The 23,003-nt window shown below is 35.8% G+C and overlaps 1 protein-coding gene across 2 annotated transcripts in view; it reads right to left on the bottom strand.

Moving 5' to 3' along the window:
* Window positions 1–2,167: 2,167 nt before the first annotated feature.
* The window catches only part of dachb (dachshund b), a 34,858-nt gene continuing 14,022 nt past the window's right edge, over window positions 2,168–23,003 (bottom strand). Inside the window, exons 2-12 of one of the 2 annotated variants that reach the window (XM_079614956.1) lie at window positions 21,445–21,560; window positions 15,938–16,057; window positions 11,625–11,744; window positions 9,334–9,503; window positions 8,777–8,918; window positions 7,490–7,561; window positions 6,632–6,762; window positions 6,399–6,546; window positions 6,166–6,303; window positions 6,020–6,085; window positions 2,168–4,087 (exon numbers count right to left, since the gene is read on the bottom strand). In XM_079614956.1, coding sequence (XP_079471082.1) covers window positions 4,050–4,087; window positions 6,020–6,085; window positions 6,166–6,303; window positions 6,399–6,546; window positions 6,632–6,762; window positions 7,490–7,561; window positions 8,777–8,918; window positions 9,334–9,503; window positions 11,625–11,744; window positions 15,938–16,057; window positions 21,445–21,560 — 1,261 coding nt within the window. In that variant the 3' untranslated portion in view covers window positions 2,168–4,049. Of the gene's footprint in view, window positions 4,088–6,019; window positions 6,086–6,165; window positions 6,304–6,383; window positions 6,547–6,631; window positions 6,763–7,489; window positions 7,562–8,776; window positions 8,919–9,333; window positions 9,504–11,624; window positions 11,745–15,937; window positions 16,058–21,444; window positions 21,561–23,003 lie in introns of both variants that reach the window. The other variant, XM_079614955.1, reaches the window with a different exon arrangement.

Genomic DNA, 23,003 nt, shown 5'->3' with positions numbered 1-23,003 from the left:
TTATATGATGTCTCCAAATTAAGTTTTTTGGAAAATGTAAAAATGCAGAAAGTTTTCTGTAAGGGTTGTGTTTGTGCATATAGTTTGTTCAGTATAAAAATCCTTCGTCTATGGAAAGTCTCCATAAAACATAGAACCTGTCAAACTACACTCCATTTCATATGAACAAAATCAATAGAAAATATTTTTTTTTGTTTCTTGTTCGAGAAGCCTTTTAACTCGGATATGTCACAATTATCGCTACTTCCGTTTCATACTGACTTTGAATAGCTTTGTCCTCATTTGTTATGTTTGTGCTCTAACAAAGCTATAACCATGAGCAAAAACAACAGAAACGGGTGTACAATCAACATCCTATACAAATCTATGAAAGCTTTTAAGACAGATGTAAGAATTGTTGTTTAATAAACAAGCTTGTGTCACTGCGTTTCTCACAAGGACTGTTTATAAGTGACCCTGAAGGCTTTGTCCGCATTTCCACTTCTCAATGTCAAATTCCTCTTCTGTTATGTTTGAGCAATCTGTATTATTTGCCCTTCAGTATTGGAGAAAATGGCTATTCACTTGCACAAACACATCTCAATGAATAATTCACAAAAACAAACATCTTGCACCCAGGCTAAAACCTTTTCATTTTGCTATCAGTAAGGCCGGGAGATTCTTCCTTCGGCAGATGGAGAAAATCGAGTATTTGATTGTTCTCTAATCTCTGAGAATAAAAATGCAGTCTGAAATTGAAATATTGATCTTTTACATTGCAATCACCAGGTATATTACACCAGAGACAGTATGTGTGAGAAAGAATATGAATATCTCTTCTGTGGGTCTTTGTTTTTTTTAGTCAGTGAAATCATGTCCTGCATGGTTTCCAGTTTACCCATGGCAATTAACATTTCATTTTAAAGAATTGGGCTTATTGTTTAAATCCTGTTGGTGGAGTGAAGATTATTAGTTGTTAATAATGTGGGGATTAATTTAGTATAATATTGATGGATTTTTTTATGGTGTGTGTATATAATATTAAACATTTATTTTTAATTTATACTTTTAATCAGCATGATGCATCAAACTGATGAAAAATAACAGTAAAGTCATTAAAAAAATTCGGTTTTCACAAAATTATTAAGCGGCACAACATTTTAACATTGATAATAGTAAAAAATGTAATACTTCTTGAACACCAAATCATATTTGAATGATTTCTGAAGGATCATGTGACACTGACTGAAGACTGGAGTAATGATGCTTAAAATTCAGCTTTGTCTTCACATGAATAAATAACATTTTATACTATATTAAAATAGAAAAAAAGTTTATAATAATAATGACAGTTTTTTAAAATCATATTTCACTGTATTCTTGATCCAAAAATGCAGCCTTGGTGAGCATAATGAACTAAAAAAGCTCAAAGAACGTTTGCAACATAGTGTAGGTCTATAAATATATAAATAATGTTTTTTCCTTGTATTAACAGTCATTCATTTAAAGTAACATTCTCATTCTTTTATACGGTGGAAGTCAAAAGATTAGAACGTTGGTCACTTTAAATGAGGAAAAACATCCTCTGTTCTCTTTCGATGTCAAGAGAAAAGTTGTTCACGGGTTCAATGACTTAATCACGATTGAATAATTTCCTTTCAAAGCGTTTCCTCCCTTTCCATCCCAGTGTGCCCTAATATGGGTAATCTAGTTAAACAAACATTTTTTCATGTCTTATTTAAGTGCTTTCTTCACAATGTGTATCTTTATTTGAAGGCTGTGGTGCATGAAATGGTTCTATAACTCACTGGAGAAACAAGCTTCTTCAAATCGCATTAAAAAAAAATATCTGGGCTGCCTTTTTCATGAGTAACAAAATAAACTCATGTTTCTGTTTGGAGTATTATGGGTAAATTGTGCAATCGGTGCCTCAGACTATCTATAGTCATAGTTGTACCACCCTGAGAAAACAGCAGCCACCCTCAGAGCATCCTGGGAATAATATGACGTATCAGGCACATTTGTTTATCTGGCTCGGGGGAATTGAAAAATGGCCCACAGCTTGGATAATTGTTTTGAAGAAAATGATAAATGCCATAAATTGGTTTGCTGTTGTACACTAAATAAAAAAAAATTAAAAAAAGTTTTAACAAAGTACGTTTTACAAGAAAATGCAACTTCAAATTTTCACATTTAACTTGCCATTCCTTTGTATTTATTTGTGAAATATTCTAGCAATTTCTGAGTGAAAATAGCTTCAAAGCCATTTTTTTCCAGTGTATCGGACCATGTTCTTTCGTTTTTATTGTTTATTTTGTTTTGTTTCCAGCCTATTAGTCAGTGATCACACAATATCCTGTATAGTTTCCTTCTACATAGGGACTCAAAACTTGTGTGTAACTAAAATAACATATTTTCCAGGATGCTGAAATCGACTGAATACACAAATAAATATAACAGTACTGATATATTTCTCACAAAACAACCATTGCAAAACAGATGCCATTTCTGTATCCTAAACACATATGTTTATCTTCCGCCCCTATCTTTTGCTAGCTGTAGTTTTTAAACCGAACATTTCCCACGTTCCCAAATGGTCATCTCCCATTTTTAGAGTGCAATTCTAAATCAGAGTAAATTGTTCTCAAATCTATTTATGGTCCCCACAGATTTATGGTCTCGGGTGATATTCCTAAAGTATGCAAAAGAAAAATATTACAATTCCACGTTCCAGGACTGTACTTCGAGTCATGACATCCTTGTTTGGAAAGGGAAATTGGTGCTTTCAAGGGTCCTTTTAGACTCACGAGTACAGGACACACACTTTAATGACACTTTAGCTTGTGTCTGAAATGCCGGATCACAAACTGAATGTTAATGAGGACTTTGATATGTGTCAATAAAGGCACTAATGGGGTCTCATTTGCATGACCTGAATCAATAGGACTGTTTGATGGCTTTTGCTTCATGAGGAACGCTATTGACGACAAGGTGACACCGGTGACATGAGCATCGCATTGTTTATTTGTGTCGTCGGTTCTTTCTGGTGCACAAAGCGGTGACAGGCATCGATCTACACCTTTCAAGACATCATTTAGCATTCAAATGCCTGAAGGAATGATGGCTCAAGGCTCGTCCTGACAACATCAGCAGGGAACTTCTGTTCTGCGGGAAGTCTGTTTTCCTCTTTAAGTAACACTCAGACTAAATAAAGACTCGTATGTTGGGGTAAATGCCAAATATCCTCTGCGGTCTTAGTGTCTAGTTTTAGCCTATGCTAAATGTTAGTGAATCAAATCTCTGTAAATGCTTGGGAACCACAGGTTTCAACAAACCTGGGCAAAACATTCAGGGACTTATGAATGAATGACGTGGTGGTGGTAATACTGTATTTCTCATTAGGAAAGATTCAAAATACAGAACAAACACATTCAGTAGCTTTTCCTTCTGACTGGAAGCCAATAAAATAGCTAACGGGAGGTCTTCCAAAAGAAAACTAGCACAAACTGAAGAGCAGGTGAACATTTTAAACAGTTTCAAGAAGCTAAACTGGCCTACAAAAGAGAGATAAATGGACAGAAGAACCAGAAGATGGACAAACAAGAGAAAAGCAACACAATGTAACATTCCACACTCTTCAGAGTCTTTCAACAAGAATGAAACACAAGCCAGATTCATCTCTTTTCCTTCTCTTTCCCTCATTTTTTTTACATCAGTCCATCCTGAGGGCATTAGACTGAAGGTCACTGTCCTAAAGGGATAGTGTCACGGCTTCAAAACAAGTAACAGGACGTCAAGCATCTCTCCACAGAGCTTAAACGGGGAATAAAGCACAATATATGTATAAAACAACAGTTGAGGAATCTGGAATGTTGTGAGGATGAGAATAAGAGTGGATGGAGCAATCGATCGGGTCAAATCTTCAGATCTTCTCCAACGTAGCTCATTATGTCAAACCTTGAAGTCCTCTCTTCACCAGACACTGCATTCGGGAAGTTGATTGTTTTTTGTGTAGGGATGATCCATGATGTGGAGAACATCCTCGGCCTCTCGTTGGGAGTTCACCTCCTCTAGTACATTATTGGGTTTTTTGTGTATGTTCTGCTTTCTGTAAAAAACGAGACATCAAGAGGAAGGTTTGAGAGTACTAAACCACAGGTTTAACTTGTAAATCACAGCAGTCTGGAAAAAAAGTATGGTAGCCTACTTTCTATGTTCTTCTTACTGTGTGTACTTGAATGGTGAGAGACTGAAACCACAAAAAGTGTTTGCTACCCGTTTCAATATTATTTAATGATTATTTAAATATTTAATAGTGTTAAACTTCTCTTGTTAAACTTCAAAATAATAACAATAATATAATAATGAAACATTTATAATATTAATATTTTATTCAGTAAGGACACATTAAATCGATCAAAAGTGAGCGTAAAGACATTTCTAATGTTACAAAATATTTTTATTTCAAATAATTCCTGTTTTTTTTTTTTTTTTACTTTATATGCAATCAAAGAATCCTGAAAAAATTAATCCTGTTTTCCACAGAATTATTAAGCAGCACAACTATTTTCAACATTTATAATAAGAAATGTGTCTTGAGCACTAAATCATGCGACACTGAAGACTGGAGTAATGTCGCTTTGCCTTTAAAATATATTAAAATAAAAAATATTACTTAAAATTGTAATAATATTTCACAATATTACTGTTTTTACTGTATTTTTTTAATCAAGTAAATGCATCCTTAGTGAGCAGAAGTTAATTTTATTTAAGTTAATTTAAGGTGGGCCTAATGTACGACCAACATGCTTAAAACACAGTTCAAATGTAATAATACAAATAACAAAAAATGTATTTAATAAAAATTAAATATTTACTTGTATTTCTAAAATATTATATACAATTTCAAATTCCCTTTTACTCTAGAATAGACCATTTTTGCACATCATGTAAAAAGACATTAGACAGTAAACGAACGCCTCTTCCAGTCCAGTGCTGTGCCAACGTGTAGCAGATTTTCTCGGCATTAGGGAGCCATTTTAATAAAATTAACAAGAGGTGTAATTCAAGTAATTTATCATGTAGCTTTAGCTGTCTCGCAGAGGGGGAGAGAACGAGAACGGCCAGCTGCAGAAACAGATAAACGGGTGGAAGGGCGGCGCTGGAATATTCATGCGGTGAGGCTTTGCTTACACAGGAAACTTGCAATTAGTCCCCAGTCTTTTGATTCATCTATGTGTTTATTTGCTAATGGTTTCGCTCTGAGACAGAGGGAGCCGATGATCTCATCTGTTTGGAGGACACGGGCGAGTGACACACGGTGTTGCTGAGAAAGACTGATGGGAAGGGGAAGTGAGGTCAAAACAACAAATCTGAATAAGCCACAGCTGAATCTGTGCACGTCCATATAGATACACTCTGTATACAGGAGTGAGTTGATAACCATGTTTTTTGTACTAGGAAAAATCGAAATACTATATAGTTTAGCACTATCTTTAAAGTCAATACGGGGAATGATCATATGTATCAATAAAATGTACATCACCGTTCAAAAGTTTTTTGAAATTAAGAATTTAATACTGTTATTCAGCAAGGATGAATTCAAAGTGACAGTAAAGACCCTGACATAGTCATAAACAAATTCTATTTAAAAGAAATGCTGTTCTTTTGGACTTTCTATTCATCAAATAATCCTGGAAAATATTAAGCAGCGCAACCGTTTTCAACATTGATAATAAAAATAGCACCAAATCAGCATACTAGAATGATTTCTAAAAGATCACGTGACTCTGAAGACTGGAGGAATGATGCTGAAAATTCAGCTTTGCTATCACAGAAATATCTTACATTGTAAAATATATTAAATATTTAAATATATTAATATTTCACAAAATTACAGTTTTTACAGATTTTTTGATCAAATAAATGCAACCTTGGTGAGCACAAGAGACTTCCCAAACTTTTGTACTATATATCTATTAAAATATGTTGTTCTGCAATAAGAAACACATATGAAAAATGGGCCAGTTCCATTCAATACCTTGTAACAAGCAGTTGTCCTCTGGGCTTCTGCAGCGCTCCGTCTCCATGTCCAGACTGATTGGATCTGTGTTAACAGACAGCGACAGCTGACAAAGCCTGCTGAAAGACTATCGGCCTGAATGAGTGTGTGTGAGTGTGTCTCACCGTGTGTGAGGGGGTCTGATGAGGTGGCCTGCTGTAAGGCCTGCTCGATTTGCCCTCTCCGCTTGGACTCATATTCCAGCGCCTCCTGTAACCTCCTCTTTGCCTTCTTCTCCTTCTTCAGACGTCTCTGAATAGTGGCTGGATGAGAGAAAAGTTGTGTAAACATCAAATGGAACTGGATGATTTCTGGTTTTTCAATTTTCCAATGTATGCATTACAATTTAACACTCTACCCCGACTGCGTAACTCAGAGGTGAGCTGTCTCTCCAGACTCTCTCTCATCTCTCTCTCTCTGTACAGCTCCATCTTGAGCTCTCGCCTCTCCTGCTGAAGCTGTTTCTCCTGCAGACGGGCGTTCTCCAAAGCCACCTTTAGCAGGCCCTGAAACACATGTCCACATGTTAATGATGTTGAACATTGTATTGTGTGTTTGTCTCTCTGTGCGTGTATTCCTTCATGGCTGTACCTGGACATTAGTGAGCAGCGTCTCCACGGAGGAGAGGCCGTCTGTGAAAAAGAGGGAAGCAGGGAAGCCCGAGGGAAACGTCTGAGCTGGGACCTTCTCAAATAATGTTGGCTTCACTGTATTCTGCTCAACTGCAAAATAATAAACAAAGAAAATAATTCAACTGATCGGCTGACTGATAAAAGAATAGTTTAGCCATTAATTTAATACGGTCAGCATTTACTCTGGGTTATTACTACTTATTTTATTTCAGCTAGCTGCCAAAGGCAAATGTAACTTGAATCAAACCTGAAATAAAAATTTATAAAAACTAGACATATTTAAAATAATAATAAAACTGACCAAAAAAGTTTGGGGTCGGTAAGATTTTTAAAATTGTTTTTAATATCAATTTTTTTTTAAAATGATTTCTCTTATGCTCACCAAGGCTGCATATATTTAATAAAAAATACAGTAAAAACTGTAATGTCTTATTTATTTTAATATATTTTAAAATGTAATTTATTCCTGTGATGGCAAAGCTGAATTTTCAGCATCATTACTCCAGTCTTCAGTGTCACATGATCCTAGTGTGTGTCTATCGGTTTATGCTTTTTTAAATATTTTCCAGTAGAGGATGATATGTAGTAAGGCATGAGCATATTATTTTTAATTGTTTTGAGATTACTTGTGTATAAAACCTAGAATATCCCATTACAACCAACAATATACCATTACATCACCCAACTAAATGCAATATAAAGGCTCTGTGTAATAATTGAACTATAATGAGAGCAGAGGAGGTCAGAGGCTTTTATGTAATGTTATATGAAATTGTGTTATTTTAAATGAAATATTGTTAATGTTGAGAAAATGCACCCCTGTTGTTGGAAAGTCTGTTCATATGCAGAGCTGAGTCTATCTCCCTTTGTTCATCGTGAACGTCATATGCTGCAGAGAGAGAAAGAAATACAAAAAGACAGTAGATAAATGAAACGGGAAGTTTCCAAGTAGCACAGACTATTACAAACACATATTGCTTTGTGCTGTTATTGTGTATGCGCCAGAATCGTTGCAAGGCTGGTTGATTAGTTTACAGTAACATCTTTTTTCTCTCAATGTAAATCATATAATGTTGTTTACTATGGACATTATACGCAAGATATTATGAAACAACAGTAATATCACACTTCAAGATGAAGATGCTAACCACAATAACTGGGTCTCCATAAATCCACTAACATTCAGAAACTAAATTTAAAATTTTCTGGGGGGAAAAATGATATATATAAGTATATATATATACATGGTACTATGCTAGGTAGATGGTTGCCAGCCCAGGGCACTGATATGCATTTGCTAAGGTGTCTTGTGTGTTTTTTATCATATCGCCATGCAGTTGCTACAGGATTCTTAGTGGTTTTTTTTGTTGTTGTACACTTGTACACAGTTACTAAGACGATCTAAGACGACTATAGACCAGTGATATGAAATTAACGCTTCGCTGTGATTGCTTCTAATGCTACTGCCTGTATTGTCCTTTCAATGGTTTACTCATATGACACAATAATGTCTTTGAGTTTCACTATTATTAAAATATCTGTGTTTTTGAAAGAAGTCTCTTATGCTCATCAAGGCTCCATTTATTTGATCAAAAACACAGTAAAAACAGTAGTGTTGTGAAATAATATTGCACTTTAAAAGAACTGTTTTTCTGTTTTAATATATTAAAAAATTTAATTTATTCCTGTGATGGCAAAGCTGAACGTTCAGCATCATTACTCCAGTCTGCAGTGTCACATGATCCTTCAGAAATCATTATAATATGTACATTTGGTGATCAAGAAACATTTCTGATTATTTTTCAAGATCCTTTGATGAATAGAAAGTTCAAAAGAACAGCATTTATTTGAAATAGAAAACTTTTGTAACATCACAAATGTATTTACTCTCACTTTTGATCAATTTAATGTATACCGGTACTTGCTGAATAAAAGCATTTCTTTCAAAAAAAATGTACTCACCTCAAACTTTTGAACGGTAGTGTTTGTGCACTTGAGGGATTTACTCAGCAAATATTGATGGATAGTTTGATCAATTATAATAAACACAATTAACTACTCAGCATATCATTCATTAATTTGACAGTCATACTGAACAACTCACCTGTTTTTAGAGGAGAGTGTGTGTAAGGGTGTGTGGGGCTGCTGGGAACTGAACTGCTTAGTTGAGGTGAGGGCTCAGTTTTCTGATGAACAATTCCCTCAACGGATGGTGTCAAAGAGGGACTCTCTTCAAAACACTCTTGCTGAAAAAAACAAAAAAAACATAAAAAGTTCAGTCCTGTAAACAATTATACACCCACAGAAACTCTCCCCACATGACAGCACATCTTCGTCAGCCCAGTTTGTCTGAAATCCATCAGAGAGTCAGATTGGCTTGAGGTTCATATCATAGTAAAGGTGTGATAAAATAAAACCTTTTTTCCAGATACAGCTTTGTGGTGAATCTAGTTTAATAGTCAAGCTGTGTTTCGCTACACAAAGCAGTCCCTAAAGCAGTTTGGACCCCTTTAGACCAAGTGGACCAGCAAATTGCTTTAAGTGACTCAAAATAAATAAACTCAAGTGAGAACTGTGTGAACAATCCCAGATGACCTTGCAGCAAAAGAGCTCTTGGAGTATGTGTGTGTTTTAGTGTCTGGTGTGTACAGCATGTCCTACCTTGATGGCAGATGTCGGCCTGGAGACGGGGCTGTGCACCTGTGCACTGGCAACCATGTTGGCAATTGTATTAAGGTGGTTCATCTGGTTCATAGCCATGGCAACAGAGGCGGGAGGAAGTCCAACAGGAAGCAGGGGATGGGGCATCATCATGAAGGGCAGGTCCAGTCCTATGCAAAGAAGAAAGAATCATGGAATAACTACATAAATGTAGGTCTGTTTATCACACAAATTTATTGAATGTCTTCAGATTAGACTTGGAATTGAATCATATGGACTACTTTTATTATGCTTTTTAAGGCTGCACGATATACCTTTTTAGAATCGATATTGCGATGTGCGCATCTGTGATAGTCACATCACAGGATGAGCGTTGTCAAGTATCGGGATCATAGTTGACCAGGTACCACAGTTCGAAACGCTCGTGATTCTCAGATTAAGATTAATTGCAAAGCTTAACCGTCATAGAGTCAAAGTTTATAATTTTTAGGTCCTGTCAGTTTAAACATTCGAGCGCAAAAAGGCGCGAAAGAACTCAATTCGGAGCACCGAACTCCATTCTCTTTCACAGTCATTTGTGCTTGAACGTCAAAATGCCCCCTCGTCGAGTATCCTCGTATAAACAGTTGCTTATGTAAACGAACAATTGAGAAAGAAAACAGATGTGTATCATTATATTGAAACCGTGCATTCAGTCTTAAAGGTGCATTAAGCAACTTTTCATGTTAAAAATACCCGTTTTCTAACCCAAACATGCTTAAACAATTGCCTGATGGGCTGAATGAGCCCTTCTCTGATCACTGAGATTGTCTCTATAATCCTGTAAAGTAAAATAAATAAGAGGGATTCGGCCGGAATTTTAGACTGGGCGTGACGTCATGCGCGTTCACGGCACGCTCACATAGCTATGTCTATAGCTATGTGTATTCGCCGGCATTCTCCGTAGAAAATGGATTGTAAGAGACCTGCTTGTAGTTCATTTCAAACACCAACGCAAACTCCACGTAAGATTAAAAAAAAGAAAACTTTTGTCTAGTGCAACCAAAAGGGCCAAATTGGACTCAGACAGGCGTCGGAATAAGACGAGAGTAAACATAGGGAAGGCTTTCAACAAATGGAGAGATCTCCGGTCTGCTCTAGGGCTCAAACGGGATTTATAACTTTATTACCTCTGAAGACATTATGATTGTAAACAAAAGATTTGCGGCTGATGCTCCTTTGGTTATGAACAGTTATGAACAGCTCGTGCTCATGCAAGCGTGCATGTGCGTGTGGTCCAACCATGAGCGTGCACATCTCTGGCCGCAGTTTCACTTGCCGCCAGAGATGGCATAGTTCTGCAAAAACTCAGAATGTTGCGCTATGCACCTTTAAAGTGACAAAAGCCTAATATTCCTGCTGCTGTCTCTCATTCATTTTAAGCCGGGTGGACACTGTACGATTCACAATAGTCCTTTACGACTGTCGCTTGTCAGACTGTACGAACATGATCCTCGCTGTAAGCCGTGTCACACTCTGGGATCTCAGTTGTCAGACCGTACGGCAGTCAAGACGTGTTAAAAACGGACGCACGCAAGAAGGCTCATCCGAGTTTTACATCATCAATCCGTGACACGTTCAGTGACTGTGAGCTGCATTTACATGGGGGATAGAAATGGTTGCTAGCAAACAAAAACAGTCTCTAGCATTAATCTTGATCATGTCTCCTCAAAAACAGCAAGTGAGGTTTGTTGTTGTCTCATGCGTCATCAGGTTCTGCGCTCCTATTGGTTTTTCATTTGACGGTTGTCTTAGGAGAAGCCACTGCAGCATTGTGTGTCAAATCTTCAGACACTGCCAGAATTGTGTGGCAATTTTATCGCAATGGTCATTAATTGGCTGTCGGCGAACATGTCAAACTAGCAATCAAAGACTTCAGATTTTGGAACAGGATCAGAGGAATCTTTTAGGATTCTCAAAATGAGTCTCAGACGGCCAAAATCATCCAGTGTGAACCCGGCTTTAATCAAACAACAAAATAAAAAGAGAAAGTCACTTTTGTAGCTGTAGCAAAGATTCATTATATGGGTCAACTATATTAGATGGGTTAAGAGGACAAATTCCGAGTATTGGTTACCATACTTGGCCTTAACATGTCACTTTAAGCTTGAAAGCTTCCCATTAATTGAACATAGAAAAAGTCCTAGGTTTGGAACGACACGAGGGTAAGAAAATACTGACAGAATTTTTGTTTTGGGTTGAATTACCCCTTTAAACACATCAGGGTGTGCAAGTGAATGGTTAATACTCACTGTTGGCCAGTAGATGGGTGTGTTGGAGAGAGTTGAGCTGAGAGTTGTTCAAGCTGTGCTGCGTTTTCTCTGAAGCAGGTGATGAATGTTTCTCTCTCTCCCAGGACAAAGCGCTACATCCTGTTTAATTATAAAAGAGTATGAAATAGTCAAATGAAATCCACAAAATACATACACATAAATACACTAAGCAGATACCCGAATTCAGAAGTAGTTATTTTTAAAGTCACTGTTGCATTAGGCTTTACACTGACACCTACTGGTGAGGATGAAATGTCATTGTAGAAATAGCATATTCATTTTATTTGTATAGCCCAATCGCACTTTGAAACCAAAAAGTTTGTTAAAGTACTATTCATTTCTTTAGGTGATCTTTAAGTGCACATTTAGCCACACACGCACAAATGTGCTCAGACTAATTAAATGAGTTAAACTTAAAAAAAAATTAGTTAAAATAAGTTATCCCCAAAAAAGTGATCAGAATACTATAAGATATGCATATTATGTTATTATTAGTGAATAAAGAAATAATAAATAGTAGGTTGCCCAAGGACCAGCAGTAACAATGAACTGAAATAATCTATCATCAGCATTCATGTCAGTGCCATTGAGAGCAGATGGTGTTTAGGTGGCAGATTGTGGCAAAGGAATCAATGATAACGCAGGATGAAGTCGGTCCCCTTAAGACTTTCACATACTCCAGCCAATAAGGTCTTCACACGACCGCACAAAAATAACCTGATTAAAAACAATAAGCTCTCTCATTACACCATAACACAACACTGCAGTTACATTACAACACCACGACAGCTTCGCAACCTGGGCCCTTCACCATGACATAAATACCGTACAATAGAGCGGCCATCTGTGCGACGATCTGCACGTCCGTGGAAATCAAGACTAGTGTCAACACACACTCACATATCTTGTAGGACTGTTCTAACGTAAGTGAGAGGGTGCAAATTCACAGTAATCAGACAGATGAAGATGGATGAGAGGAGGGAAAACAGGAGCAATCAGACAACAAGAGCTGCAGCTGTGCTGCCAAACACTAAAACTAACACCAACATGCACACGTACACGTACACACACGTGCATACGGTATATTCTCTTGTGTCAAGTACTCAAATAGAAACAGCTTTCAGCTTTGGGTGGATGTCTAGAACAGCTTTGGTTTGGATTACTGACGTTTTGAAAGGATGGTGTAAGAAATATGATGGCAGATCTGTCTAGAAATGGTCAACTTGAAATAAAAGACTATATAAACTTTTTAATAAACATTCCTGGCCTTATTGTGATTCATAAGTGCATGTTATTCACGATAGACAGATTATTTTAACCCAGTGGATGATGAAACGTGCCACAAATCCCATAGATTTTCCTTGAAGGAACACTCCACTTTTTTTGGAAATAGGCCCATTTTCCAACTCCCCTAGAGTTAAACAGTTGAGTTTTACCGTTTTCTAATCCATTCAGCCGATCTCCGGGTCTGGCGGTAGCACTTTTAGCATAGCTTAGCATAAATCATTGAATCTGATTAGACCGTTAGCATCTCTCTCAATAAAATTACCAAAGAGTTTCGATATTTTTCCTATTTAAAACTCGACTCTTCTGTACTTACATCGTGTAAAGTGTCACAACTTTTCACCGACAGAAAGTGAAAAGTTGCGATTTTCTAGACCAATATGACTAGGAACTATACTCTCATTCCTGCGTAATAATCAAGGAACTGTGCTGCCGTACCAGCAGGTGCAATTATATAACAAACTGTAATGAGAGTATAGTTCCTAGTCATATTACAACTTTTCATTTTCTGTCAGTCTTAGTACACAATGTAACTACAGAAGAGTCAAGTTTTAAATAGGAAAAATATCGAAACTCTTTGGTCATTTTTTTTTTGAGAGAAATGCTAACGGCCTAATCAGATTCAATGATCTATGCTAAGCTATGCTAAAAGTGCTACCACCAGACCCAGAGATCGGCTGAATGGATTAGAAAACGGTAAAACTCAACTGTTTAACTCTAGGGGAGTTGGAAAATGAGCCTATTTCCGAAAAAAGTGATGTATACCTTTAAAAGAAGGGCGTGTGCCATGTTTGGAACCGACTAGATGCACAATTTACTATTAAAGTTATTACTGCTGCAACATAGGATGATACATGATATCACTTCGCAGAAATGTCACGACCGGCACATTCTATCACTTAATGAGGGGAAAATAGCCTCAATGACAAGGTCAAAACAAGGTAAAACTTTCTCACAAAAATGGCTCTTTCATTTTGTATTTTTGGCCAGTAATTAATTATAGTAATTAGTATAGTAATTAATAAACACCAGATGGTCAGCTTGTCATGTTTGATCAAGTGAGAAATGCTTTAAAAGTCAACTAGAACAGATTTGTGTGTTTCTACATGATTGCTGTCACCAAAACACACACACAAACAGCGCCTGCACAAAAAACAAACAAAAAAAAAAACTACTGATTTAAACAGCATCCTAAAAAAAAATGAGGGCAACTTCAAACAGACAAGATGAGAGAGATAGAGAAAGGGGGTGGACGGGTGAAGATCCAAAAATGCTGACCATATGCTTGCAGGGAAAGATGGGCAAACAGATAATGTGTGCGTACACTAGACACGACTTCCCTGCTAAGCGCACGCGGACGTAAAAACAAGCACACATGTGCTAACATACACCCGTACGTGCGCACATCTCACACCTGTTTCTGTTAACGCAGGCAATCACCCGTATGACAGGTTTCGGCCATCTTGTTAAATAATGCATGGAATTTTTCTTTCAACTTGTCAACGCAGGAGGAAAAAAAGTATCTCTCACTGTCTCTCTCTTCTCTTCTGATGTCATCCTTGATGCTGATTTTCCTTGACTGCATTCCATCTTTCTGATGAAGGCCTTTTTTTCTTCTCTCCTAAATTCTGCCTGTCCACAGCTGTTCTCACTGGGAAAGCTGCGCTCTCTTCCTCCTTAACTCTTGTGAGAGTGGCCTTTGAAGTTCACATTATCTGTGTTTGTTTTAGCCACAGTTAGTATATGGCTGATGTGTTTGAAGACTCAAGATTTCATGTGATGCCTGAAATTCTGTCTAGGAAGTCTCGCTTAATGTAAACACTAAAAAAAACAATATTCCTTTAATATCCACACACCAACATCTGAACAGTGGTGTTTTTAAAATAATTTTTCCAGCAAGAATGCATTAAATTTATCAAAAGTGTCAGTAAAGTGTCTAAAGATTTCTATTACAAATAAATGCTGTACTTTTGAACTTTTTATTCATCTGTTTCTATGGTTTCTAAAAAAAAAGAAAGAAATACCACAACTGTTTTCAACAATGATAATAATGAGGGGAAAAATGTATCCAAGTTTCCACAAAAATATTAAGCAGCAAACTAAATAAGAAAAGTTTATTGAGCAGCAAATAATCATAGAATGATTTCTGAAGGATCATGTGACACTGAGGACTGGAGTGATGATGCTGAAAATTCATATTTGCCATCACAGGAATAAATTATATAAAAACATTTTTTTTATTGCTTTTGAATAATGACATGTGAATTGTAAAATATTTTGCCATTTCGAGACTGTTTTACTTTGCTTTTGTTTTTTTACTGACTTCTGTCAGTTTCGAAATGTATCACCAGGTGATGTAAATAAATAATGCATATTATCTGTTTAAAAAATATTTTTACTTAAATATCAGTCTCTTCTTATACAATACTAATTGTACAATATTACAATATTATGATTGTATTATACCACATCAGATGGGTGATAAATATAGATATAAATATATTTAGACAAAACAAATATAATCAATTATAATATAATATAATAATTATAATACATTTAAATATATGTGTATTATTAGATCTAGTTTCAATCAAATTTAAAATAAATATATAAATCATAAAACCACAAATGATGTATCAACTTCTGCATTCTACTTCTAGAAACACATATGCATACATATGCATACAGACAAACACATGCACCTCTGCACCAAATGTCTTGTTTCATCTCTAAGGCTGGTGTACGATTAACTATTCTCCTGTCCATTGTTGGTCTTCTCTAAATGCACAGTCAGGCAGCAGTCATTAATGTCACCATTAGTCTCTGTAAACCAAGCACAGCCTTGTAACATGGGCCCCTTGAGCGAGCTCTGCGGTGGGGCTCATCTCACCCAAAAGGCCCAGGTTACTATTGCAAGGCCATCTGTCTGGCACATCTACAGATTGCACTTTAAACAAGCTGCCTTTAACACAACACTAACAAACAAATAGTGAAATCACACCCCATACCTGTATCTGTGTTAGAGTTGAGCTCATCCGAATCGAATTCTAAGCCATTATGGGCCTTGTGTAGATTCATCATCATTTTCATCTTCTGTATCTTCAAAGCTTCAGCCATTGTTGTTAGACCTGCAATACAATAATATCACAAATAACTGAGTACACAAAACACTCACATCTCACTTGTTTCTCCCACACAGCAATGATGTAATCAAATGGAGGCACTTCTGCTTCATATAAACGTGTGTCTTCACAACAGTTTCAGCGGAGATCTAACAATATCTCAAACTGAGCTCAGATTTGCCAAGATTTTCTCCAATCAAATGCTAAAAAATGCTATAAAACACACATAATCTAAGCTTTTCCATTCAAATCTATTTTATGCTGTATATACAGCAATCAAAAGTTTCTAATTAAGACGTTTTAATGCTTTTGAAAGAAGTATTTTATGCTAACCGAGGCTGCATTTATTTGATTAAAAAATGCATTAAAAACAGTAATATTGTGAAATATTATTACAATTTAAAATAACTTGTTTCTGTTTTAATATATATTAAAATGTAATGTATTCCTGTGATTGTAAAGCTGAATTTTCAGCATCCTTACTCCAGTCTTCAGTGTCTGATACACTGATATATTGCCATTCAAAAGTGTGGGGTAAGTAAAAACATTTTTTTTAAATAAACTAATACTTTTATTCAACAAGGGCACATAGAATTGATCAAAAGTGACAGTAAAGTGATAATAATGATAAGAACAATATTAATTTCAATCAAATTTCAATCAAATTCAAATCAGCATTAAAATGATTTCTGAATGATCATGTGGCACTAGTAATGATGCTGAAAATTCTTCAGCTTTGCCATCACAGGAACAAATTACATTTAATATACTGAAGTGAAAAACAGTCATTTTAAATTCTAATAATATTCCGCAATATTACAGTATTTTTTAGCAAATAAATGCAGTCTTGGTGGCCATAAGAGACTTCTTTCAAAAACATTATTATAAATCTTTAATATTCCAAACTTTGCCAGGTAGTTATCCAATTTCTTGAGATTGAGAACTCAAATGAGAAAAAAAATATGCTTCTCTTTTTCATCTGGAATATCTTAATGTACTGGTTTCAGGCTGCTAAGAGATGTGCTATTTATGAAGCTGTTAGACTAAAAATTACAGCAATAAATTCCTTAGTTGACAGTGAATGGATGTTGTCATCAGCAGAGTTTTTATTCAGAGCAACTGGAGGGTCGCAGTGCGATAAGGGACCAGAAATAACTCTCTGTTAGCTGGACAGAGAGCATATCATGGAAGTCGTCCAAGAAATAGCCATCTGCCAATCAATCACTTTAAACTCCTCCTACTACCAGCAATTAGCCAGCCTGAGAGCTCTGGTCTGGTTACCCTGGATACCATAAAAAAAAAAGTAAAAAAAAGAAAAGAAAAAAGTATTGATTAGTGACAGACGGTCAATGCTCTGGACCGGTGATTGATGTTAGAATTGCTGCCTCTCTCATTATAGTTCAGATTTTTCAACACGCAACCCTGCAACTCTAGAGATGTCCACTGTGCACGTGATGGTGTGTGTGTGTGTGTGCCTGTATATGTTTGCCTATATTTGTGTTCAGGTGAGCGTGTGTATTGCATCTGACAAGGTCACGATTGTGACAAAGGAAAAGAAAAGTGTAGGTGATGCTGACTGCTGAGAAGCAGAAAAACAATGGACCATTAACGTGCACACATAGACACAAGTACAGACCGGCATATTCCCTTAGGAGAGCATTGACTGCTTGGCTAATCGTGACTTCAATATCTCTATGCAAACGCTGACTGTTGCATGAGCTTCACTGTGGGCTCATGGGAAAATAATCTTCAGAGACTTGAGTTGAGTTACGTAAGCTGTTTGACTGGGAAACCGCTCGTTCATGTGAAGTGAGACTGTCCTGAGGGAGGAATTCTATTCCTTGAACTCTAATGGTGCTCCAGGAACAAAGTTCACAGGTCACAGCCACACACCATGAGAATAGTTAAGATCATACTTTTTTTTTACTAGTTTTATGGTACTTTGTCATTTTCTGGAGCTTTGCAATAATGTAATTCACCGGTCAATTTTGATTTATGGTAAAGAGCAGCTGGAACATTCTGCTAAATATCTCCATTTGATTTTCATGTTTAAAATCATAGAATTTGAAACGACAGAAATTTCATTTTTGGGGGTGAAATATTCCAGACTGATTAGCCATATACACACATGTAAACATACTTTTATACATGTACTCAAAATTTGTTTTGTTTTTTAAAGATATTAATATAATCTTCATTAAGTATGCATTAAATTGATCAATATCAATAAAGACAATTACAGTGTTACAAAAGATTTCTATTTCAATTAAATTGTGTTCTTTTGAACTGTTTATAAATCAAAAAATCATGAAAAAATGTATCGCAGGTTCTACAAAAATTAATATTAGGCAGCAAAAAACTGTTTTCAACATCGATAACAGTGAAAAATGTTTCTTGAGCTGCAAATCTGGATATTATGCAGTAATGCTGAAAATTCAGCTTTACCATTATACAGGCATAAATTATATTTTTTAATATATTCACAAAAAACATTCATTTTGAATTGTAATAGTATTTCACAAATTAACTGTTTTCTTTTAGATGTCTTGGAAGCTGTTGTGTGCATTTTAACCTATTATATGGAAACCAAAAACTCTCCTCTCCTCTCCTCTGGCACCACCCCCTGCTGTCTGTCATTCCCCTGTCATAAACAATCCCCAAAATTTCAAAACATGCCAATGAGGCCATTTTGCAGCAGTTAGAGATTAGAGAATATGAAAATAAAAGATTTAAATGAATGTCAAAGTCAAATTTTACTTACCAATCTTTCAGAAACAAAATCCATGCTATTGTCACATACCTCAGATCCCAGAAGAAAAACTTGAGGCAATTACTATATAGTATAGCTATTCATTTAATAATAATAAAAATACATATTTTGAATGTTTCATATTGAAATATCTGACATTTGTTTCCGCCACTGAATAAAAAATAATCAAGATAATTGGGATTTTTTAAAATCTCAGAATTCTGACTTTTTTTCCTTGCAGAATTGTGAGATATAAACTTGCAATTGTTAAGAGTTAAGATAGATAACAACTTGCTATTTTATTATGTGGCAGAAACAAGCTTCCAAACATTTGATTGCACAGTATTTTTGGCAAACCTGATCACAGTTTGACACATTGTTGAGATCACTTCTGAAGCTCTAAAGAAACATATGAGATTACTCTGGTATTGTTTTCCTCTCAGGCAAACAATCAAAGAAGCATCTTAACTGACATATTAAATACATTTCTGATTTTCTCATATGGAAGCAAACAAAAACGCAAAGCAAAATACTGTCATGTCTCCACTGTGTTTGCTGGCCTGTTGTATCTTGCTGTTAGAACATAATCATTGATTCCCTCAATTGATGCCACCATGTTTTTTTTACCATACTGTCAGCCCTAAACATTGACTGAGCACTTGGCAAATCAAAGCAAACTGCCCTACTCTCATTCCTAACAAGTCCTGACATCTGGCTCTTGATGATGCCAAGACTGTAAGTGACATCTCCACGGTAACTGCTCAAACATGGCAGAATATCACTGCACAGTCTAGCGCATCCTCCATGGTGACCCCACAACTTGTGTGTGTGTGAATGTTTATGTTTTATGAGGACACAAATTTGTACAATGATATGGGTGTAACACTGGTAATACTAAGTAAACGTGGGGACATGTAATCCTCGTAATTAAAATGGCATAAAAAAAAAAACATACTAAACAATGTTTTATTAATTAAAAATGTAAAAAAAAACATGTGATTTTCTGTGATAGGTAGGTTTAGGGGTAGGGTTAGTGAAAGGGGCCAGAATATACAGTTTGTCCAGTACATAAAACCATTACGCCTATGGAGTGCCTTCATAATAATAGGTGCATTGTGTGTGTGTGTGTGTGTGTGTGTGTGTGTGTGTGTGTGTGTGTGTGTGTGTGTGTGTGTGTGTGTGTGTGTGTGTGTGTGTGTGTGTGTGTGTGTGTGTGTGTGTGTGTGTGTGTGAGAGAGAGAGATTGTAAGGGGGTTCTTTTAAAGCTATTACTTTGACCACAGTAAAATAAGGCTAATTATTTTACTGTTTACTTGTATTACTGGCCTCATCAAGCTAAATAATTCCACTCAGTTATAGGGGGGAAAAATACTGTGTAGATAATGTGGTGTGGTGCCAGTTTTGCTATTGTTAACTAAAAGTATAATACTGCTTTAAAAAATTGTTTTTGTTAATTGAAACTAACTGAAATAAAGTAAGTTCAGGTACTAAAATGACTAATACAAAAATAAAAAATAAATTTAAGCTTAAGAGAAAATAAAAAAACGTAATAAAATGACAAATGTTCTAACTAAATAAGTTAATTAAAATGAAAATATACAAATTAAATCCAAACATTAAAAATAGTATTAAATATTATAATAGTATACAAACAATACTAAAAAACACTGCAGTGGTGTAATGGTATTTAATTATTGTTTTATCTTTACCCTGCAGCAACAACAAAAACAATACTAAAATAAATCTAAATAATAATTAAAAATAATATATTTATTTTAATAATAAATAAAATGTGTTCATGCATTTATATATTTTATTATATATATATATATATGTGTGTGTGTATATATATATATATATATATATATATATATATATATATATATATATATATATATATATGTATATGTATGTATATACTGTATATGTATTATATATATATGACGAAACTCAATTGGTATAAAAACCTGCAGGATTACAACTTAAATTTTAAGAATAGATCATAAAATCTATGTTTATGGTGATTAATACCAAGGTACTTTGGATCTGAGGTGGGATTCCTTTCAAATTCAGCAGTTACTTTTTTAAATGACAAAAAATATATATAAAAAGTAAATTACACTTTCCAGATCATCTAGCAAAAATAAAGTAAAAAATTGTTTCCTGAAAATAAGCCACAATTGTGGGAAGGACATGTCCCCTCCAGGTAATGACTGCTACACCCCTGATTCTGGCGGAAATAAGACATTTCTTTGGGCAAATTTCAGCACATTTTTAGCATCCACCCTTCCCAATGTGATACAGTAGATTTGAGAAGAGAGGACGGGGAATGTGAGGCTTTTGGCCAGTGAGAGGAAGAGGGAAATAGAGAGGGATGAACAGATGGATGAGTGATCCCGCTGGGGTGTGTCATTCATCACTGTCACCCGTAAAAGAAGGTGCGTGAAAGATGACCGAACAGAGCGGCAGAAAGAGAGAGAGAATGAAAGATGAGCAGAAGGACAGCAGAGGAGGGAGTGATTTAAGCATATACTTTTCATATGTGTTGAAGGGGGCTGTGAGTGAGTAAATTGAGGCTCATCTAAATTTACAGTGCACCGAACGTGGTGAAAAGCGAGCCGGGTGTGTGTACGGTTGAGTTTACCTGTGGGTGACAGCAGGGCTGGAGACAGAAGGCTGTTTGCTCTGTGGTGGAGGATTCTGGGGCTTTCTTGTGCGCTGGCCCCATAGGAACGCTTTGGTGGGCGGCCTGGACGAGAGCTGTGGAGGGTGTAAACAGACATTAGTATTGTGCCCATTATTAAGGACAACAGGGACAGACGAGAGGATGTCTCAGAGAACCAGAGAAAAATAGAAACGCATTAAAAGCAAATAATAAAAATGTTTTATGTAATCTGCAAAAAACATTTTTATTTTCTAGCATTCCAAACTTACATGGTCACTGCCAGTGACACCACTGATAAGTTTTGCATTAAATGTAGGAATATAACAAGAAAATATTTGACCTTTCTAATAATGATCAATGTTGAAAACAGCTGTGCAGCTTAATACTAATATATTATATTTAATACTAATTTAATATTTATATAATATTTTTGTAACATTATGTCTTTACCATATTTTTAAACAAATGGATGCATCCTTGCTTAATAAAAGTATTTATTTATTTACAAAAAATCATACAGGCCTCAAACTTTGGAACGGTAGCGTATATACACCTATCATAAATATCAGACTGTTTTATAAATGTTAGTCTTCATGGTCAACAATTTAAATGTTAGTCACACAAGAGAGCACTTTCAGGAAATCATTTAGATATTTCAAATGATTTTATGGGGAGTATCAGAGGATACTGAGGATACAGTTATGAGACGAACCTAACTTGAAAGGCGTTATAAAGGTCAAAGCAAGAAAAGTATTCTGAAGGGATGCTTTTGCTTTTCCCATTACTTCCTCCCTTGAAGATATACAAGTAGTTTTAACATTGCACTTTGTCTGTCACCTGTCAATCATGGGATATGAACAACCCCCATAAAGCAACCAACAACTGATCAAATAGAGAAAGACAAACCCATTCAAATTCAGTTGAAATAGCCGAAAAATTATAAATAGGGTACCCAGTCAGTACGGGTAACAGGAGGAGAAAGAGAGAGGACAGCCGGTAGCTTTTCTTGCCTGTCTTGCTTTTGTTTATAACTCCAAAGGTTCATCTCAGGGATAGAGGCACAATCTCTGAGCAGTCAAAGGTTAAAAGACACTGAGGGGCTTTTGCCCTGGAAGAATGTGGAAGAAGAAAAAAAGAGAAAGACCTTTAAAGAGAGGCCCGTGACTGACAGGGAGACAGACTGAGTTTAACATCCCTCCTTTGATTTATGCGGCAATGGTAGTCGATGACAAGACTGTGATCTCTCCTCTGATAGAGCAACAATCATGAACCCTTATGTGAATAACAAGAAAATGACATTGACGTACTGTGGCTAGAATGAACCAGTGGCATTTTTGGTAACAGTATTTTTTTACAGTGTCCTTGTTACACGTTACATAAAGTTACTAATACAACTATAAATTGTGCATAATTACATGCAGCTAACCCTAAACCAAACCCTCATCCTAACTAGTTATTTATTAATCAGTACTCTTTAGTTCACTTTAACACGGACACCTTAAAATAAAGTGTAACTGCATTTTTATTTGTACATTTTC

The sequence above is a fragment of the Phoxinus phoxinus genome (assembly GCF_949152265.1).
Source record: "Phoxinus phoxinus genome assembly, chromosome: 6".
NCBI lineage: Eukaryota > Metazoa > Chordata > Actinopteri > Cypriniformes > Leuciscidae > Phoxinus > Phoxinus phoxinus.
The sequence above is the reverse complement of the archived record's forward strand: the minus strand, read 5'-3'. Positions and strand labels throughout refer to the sequence as shown.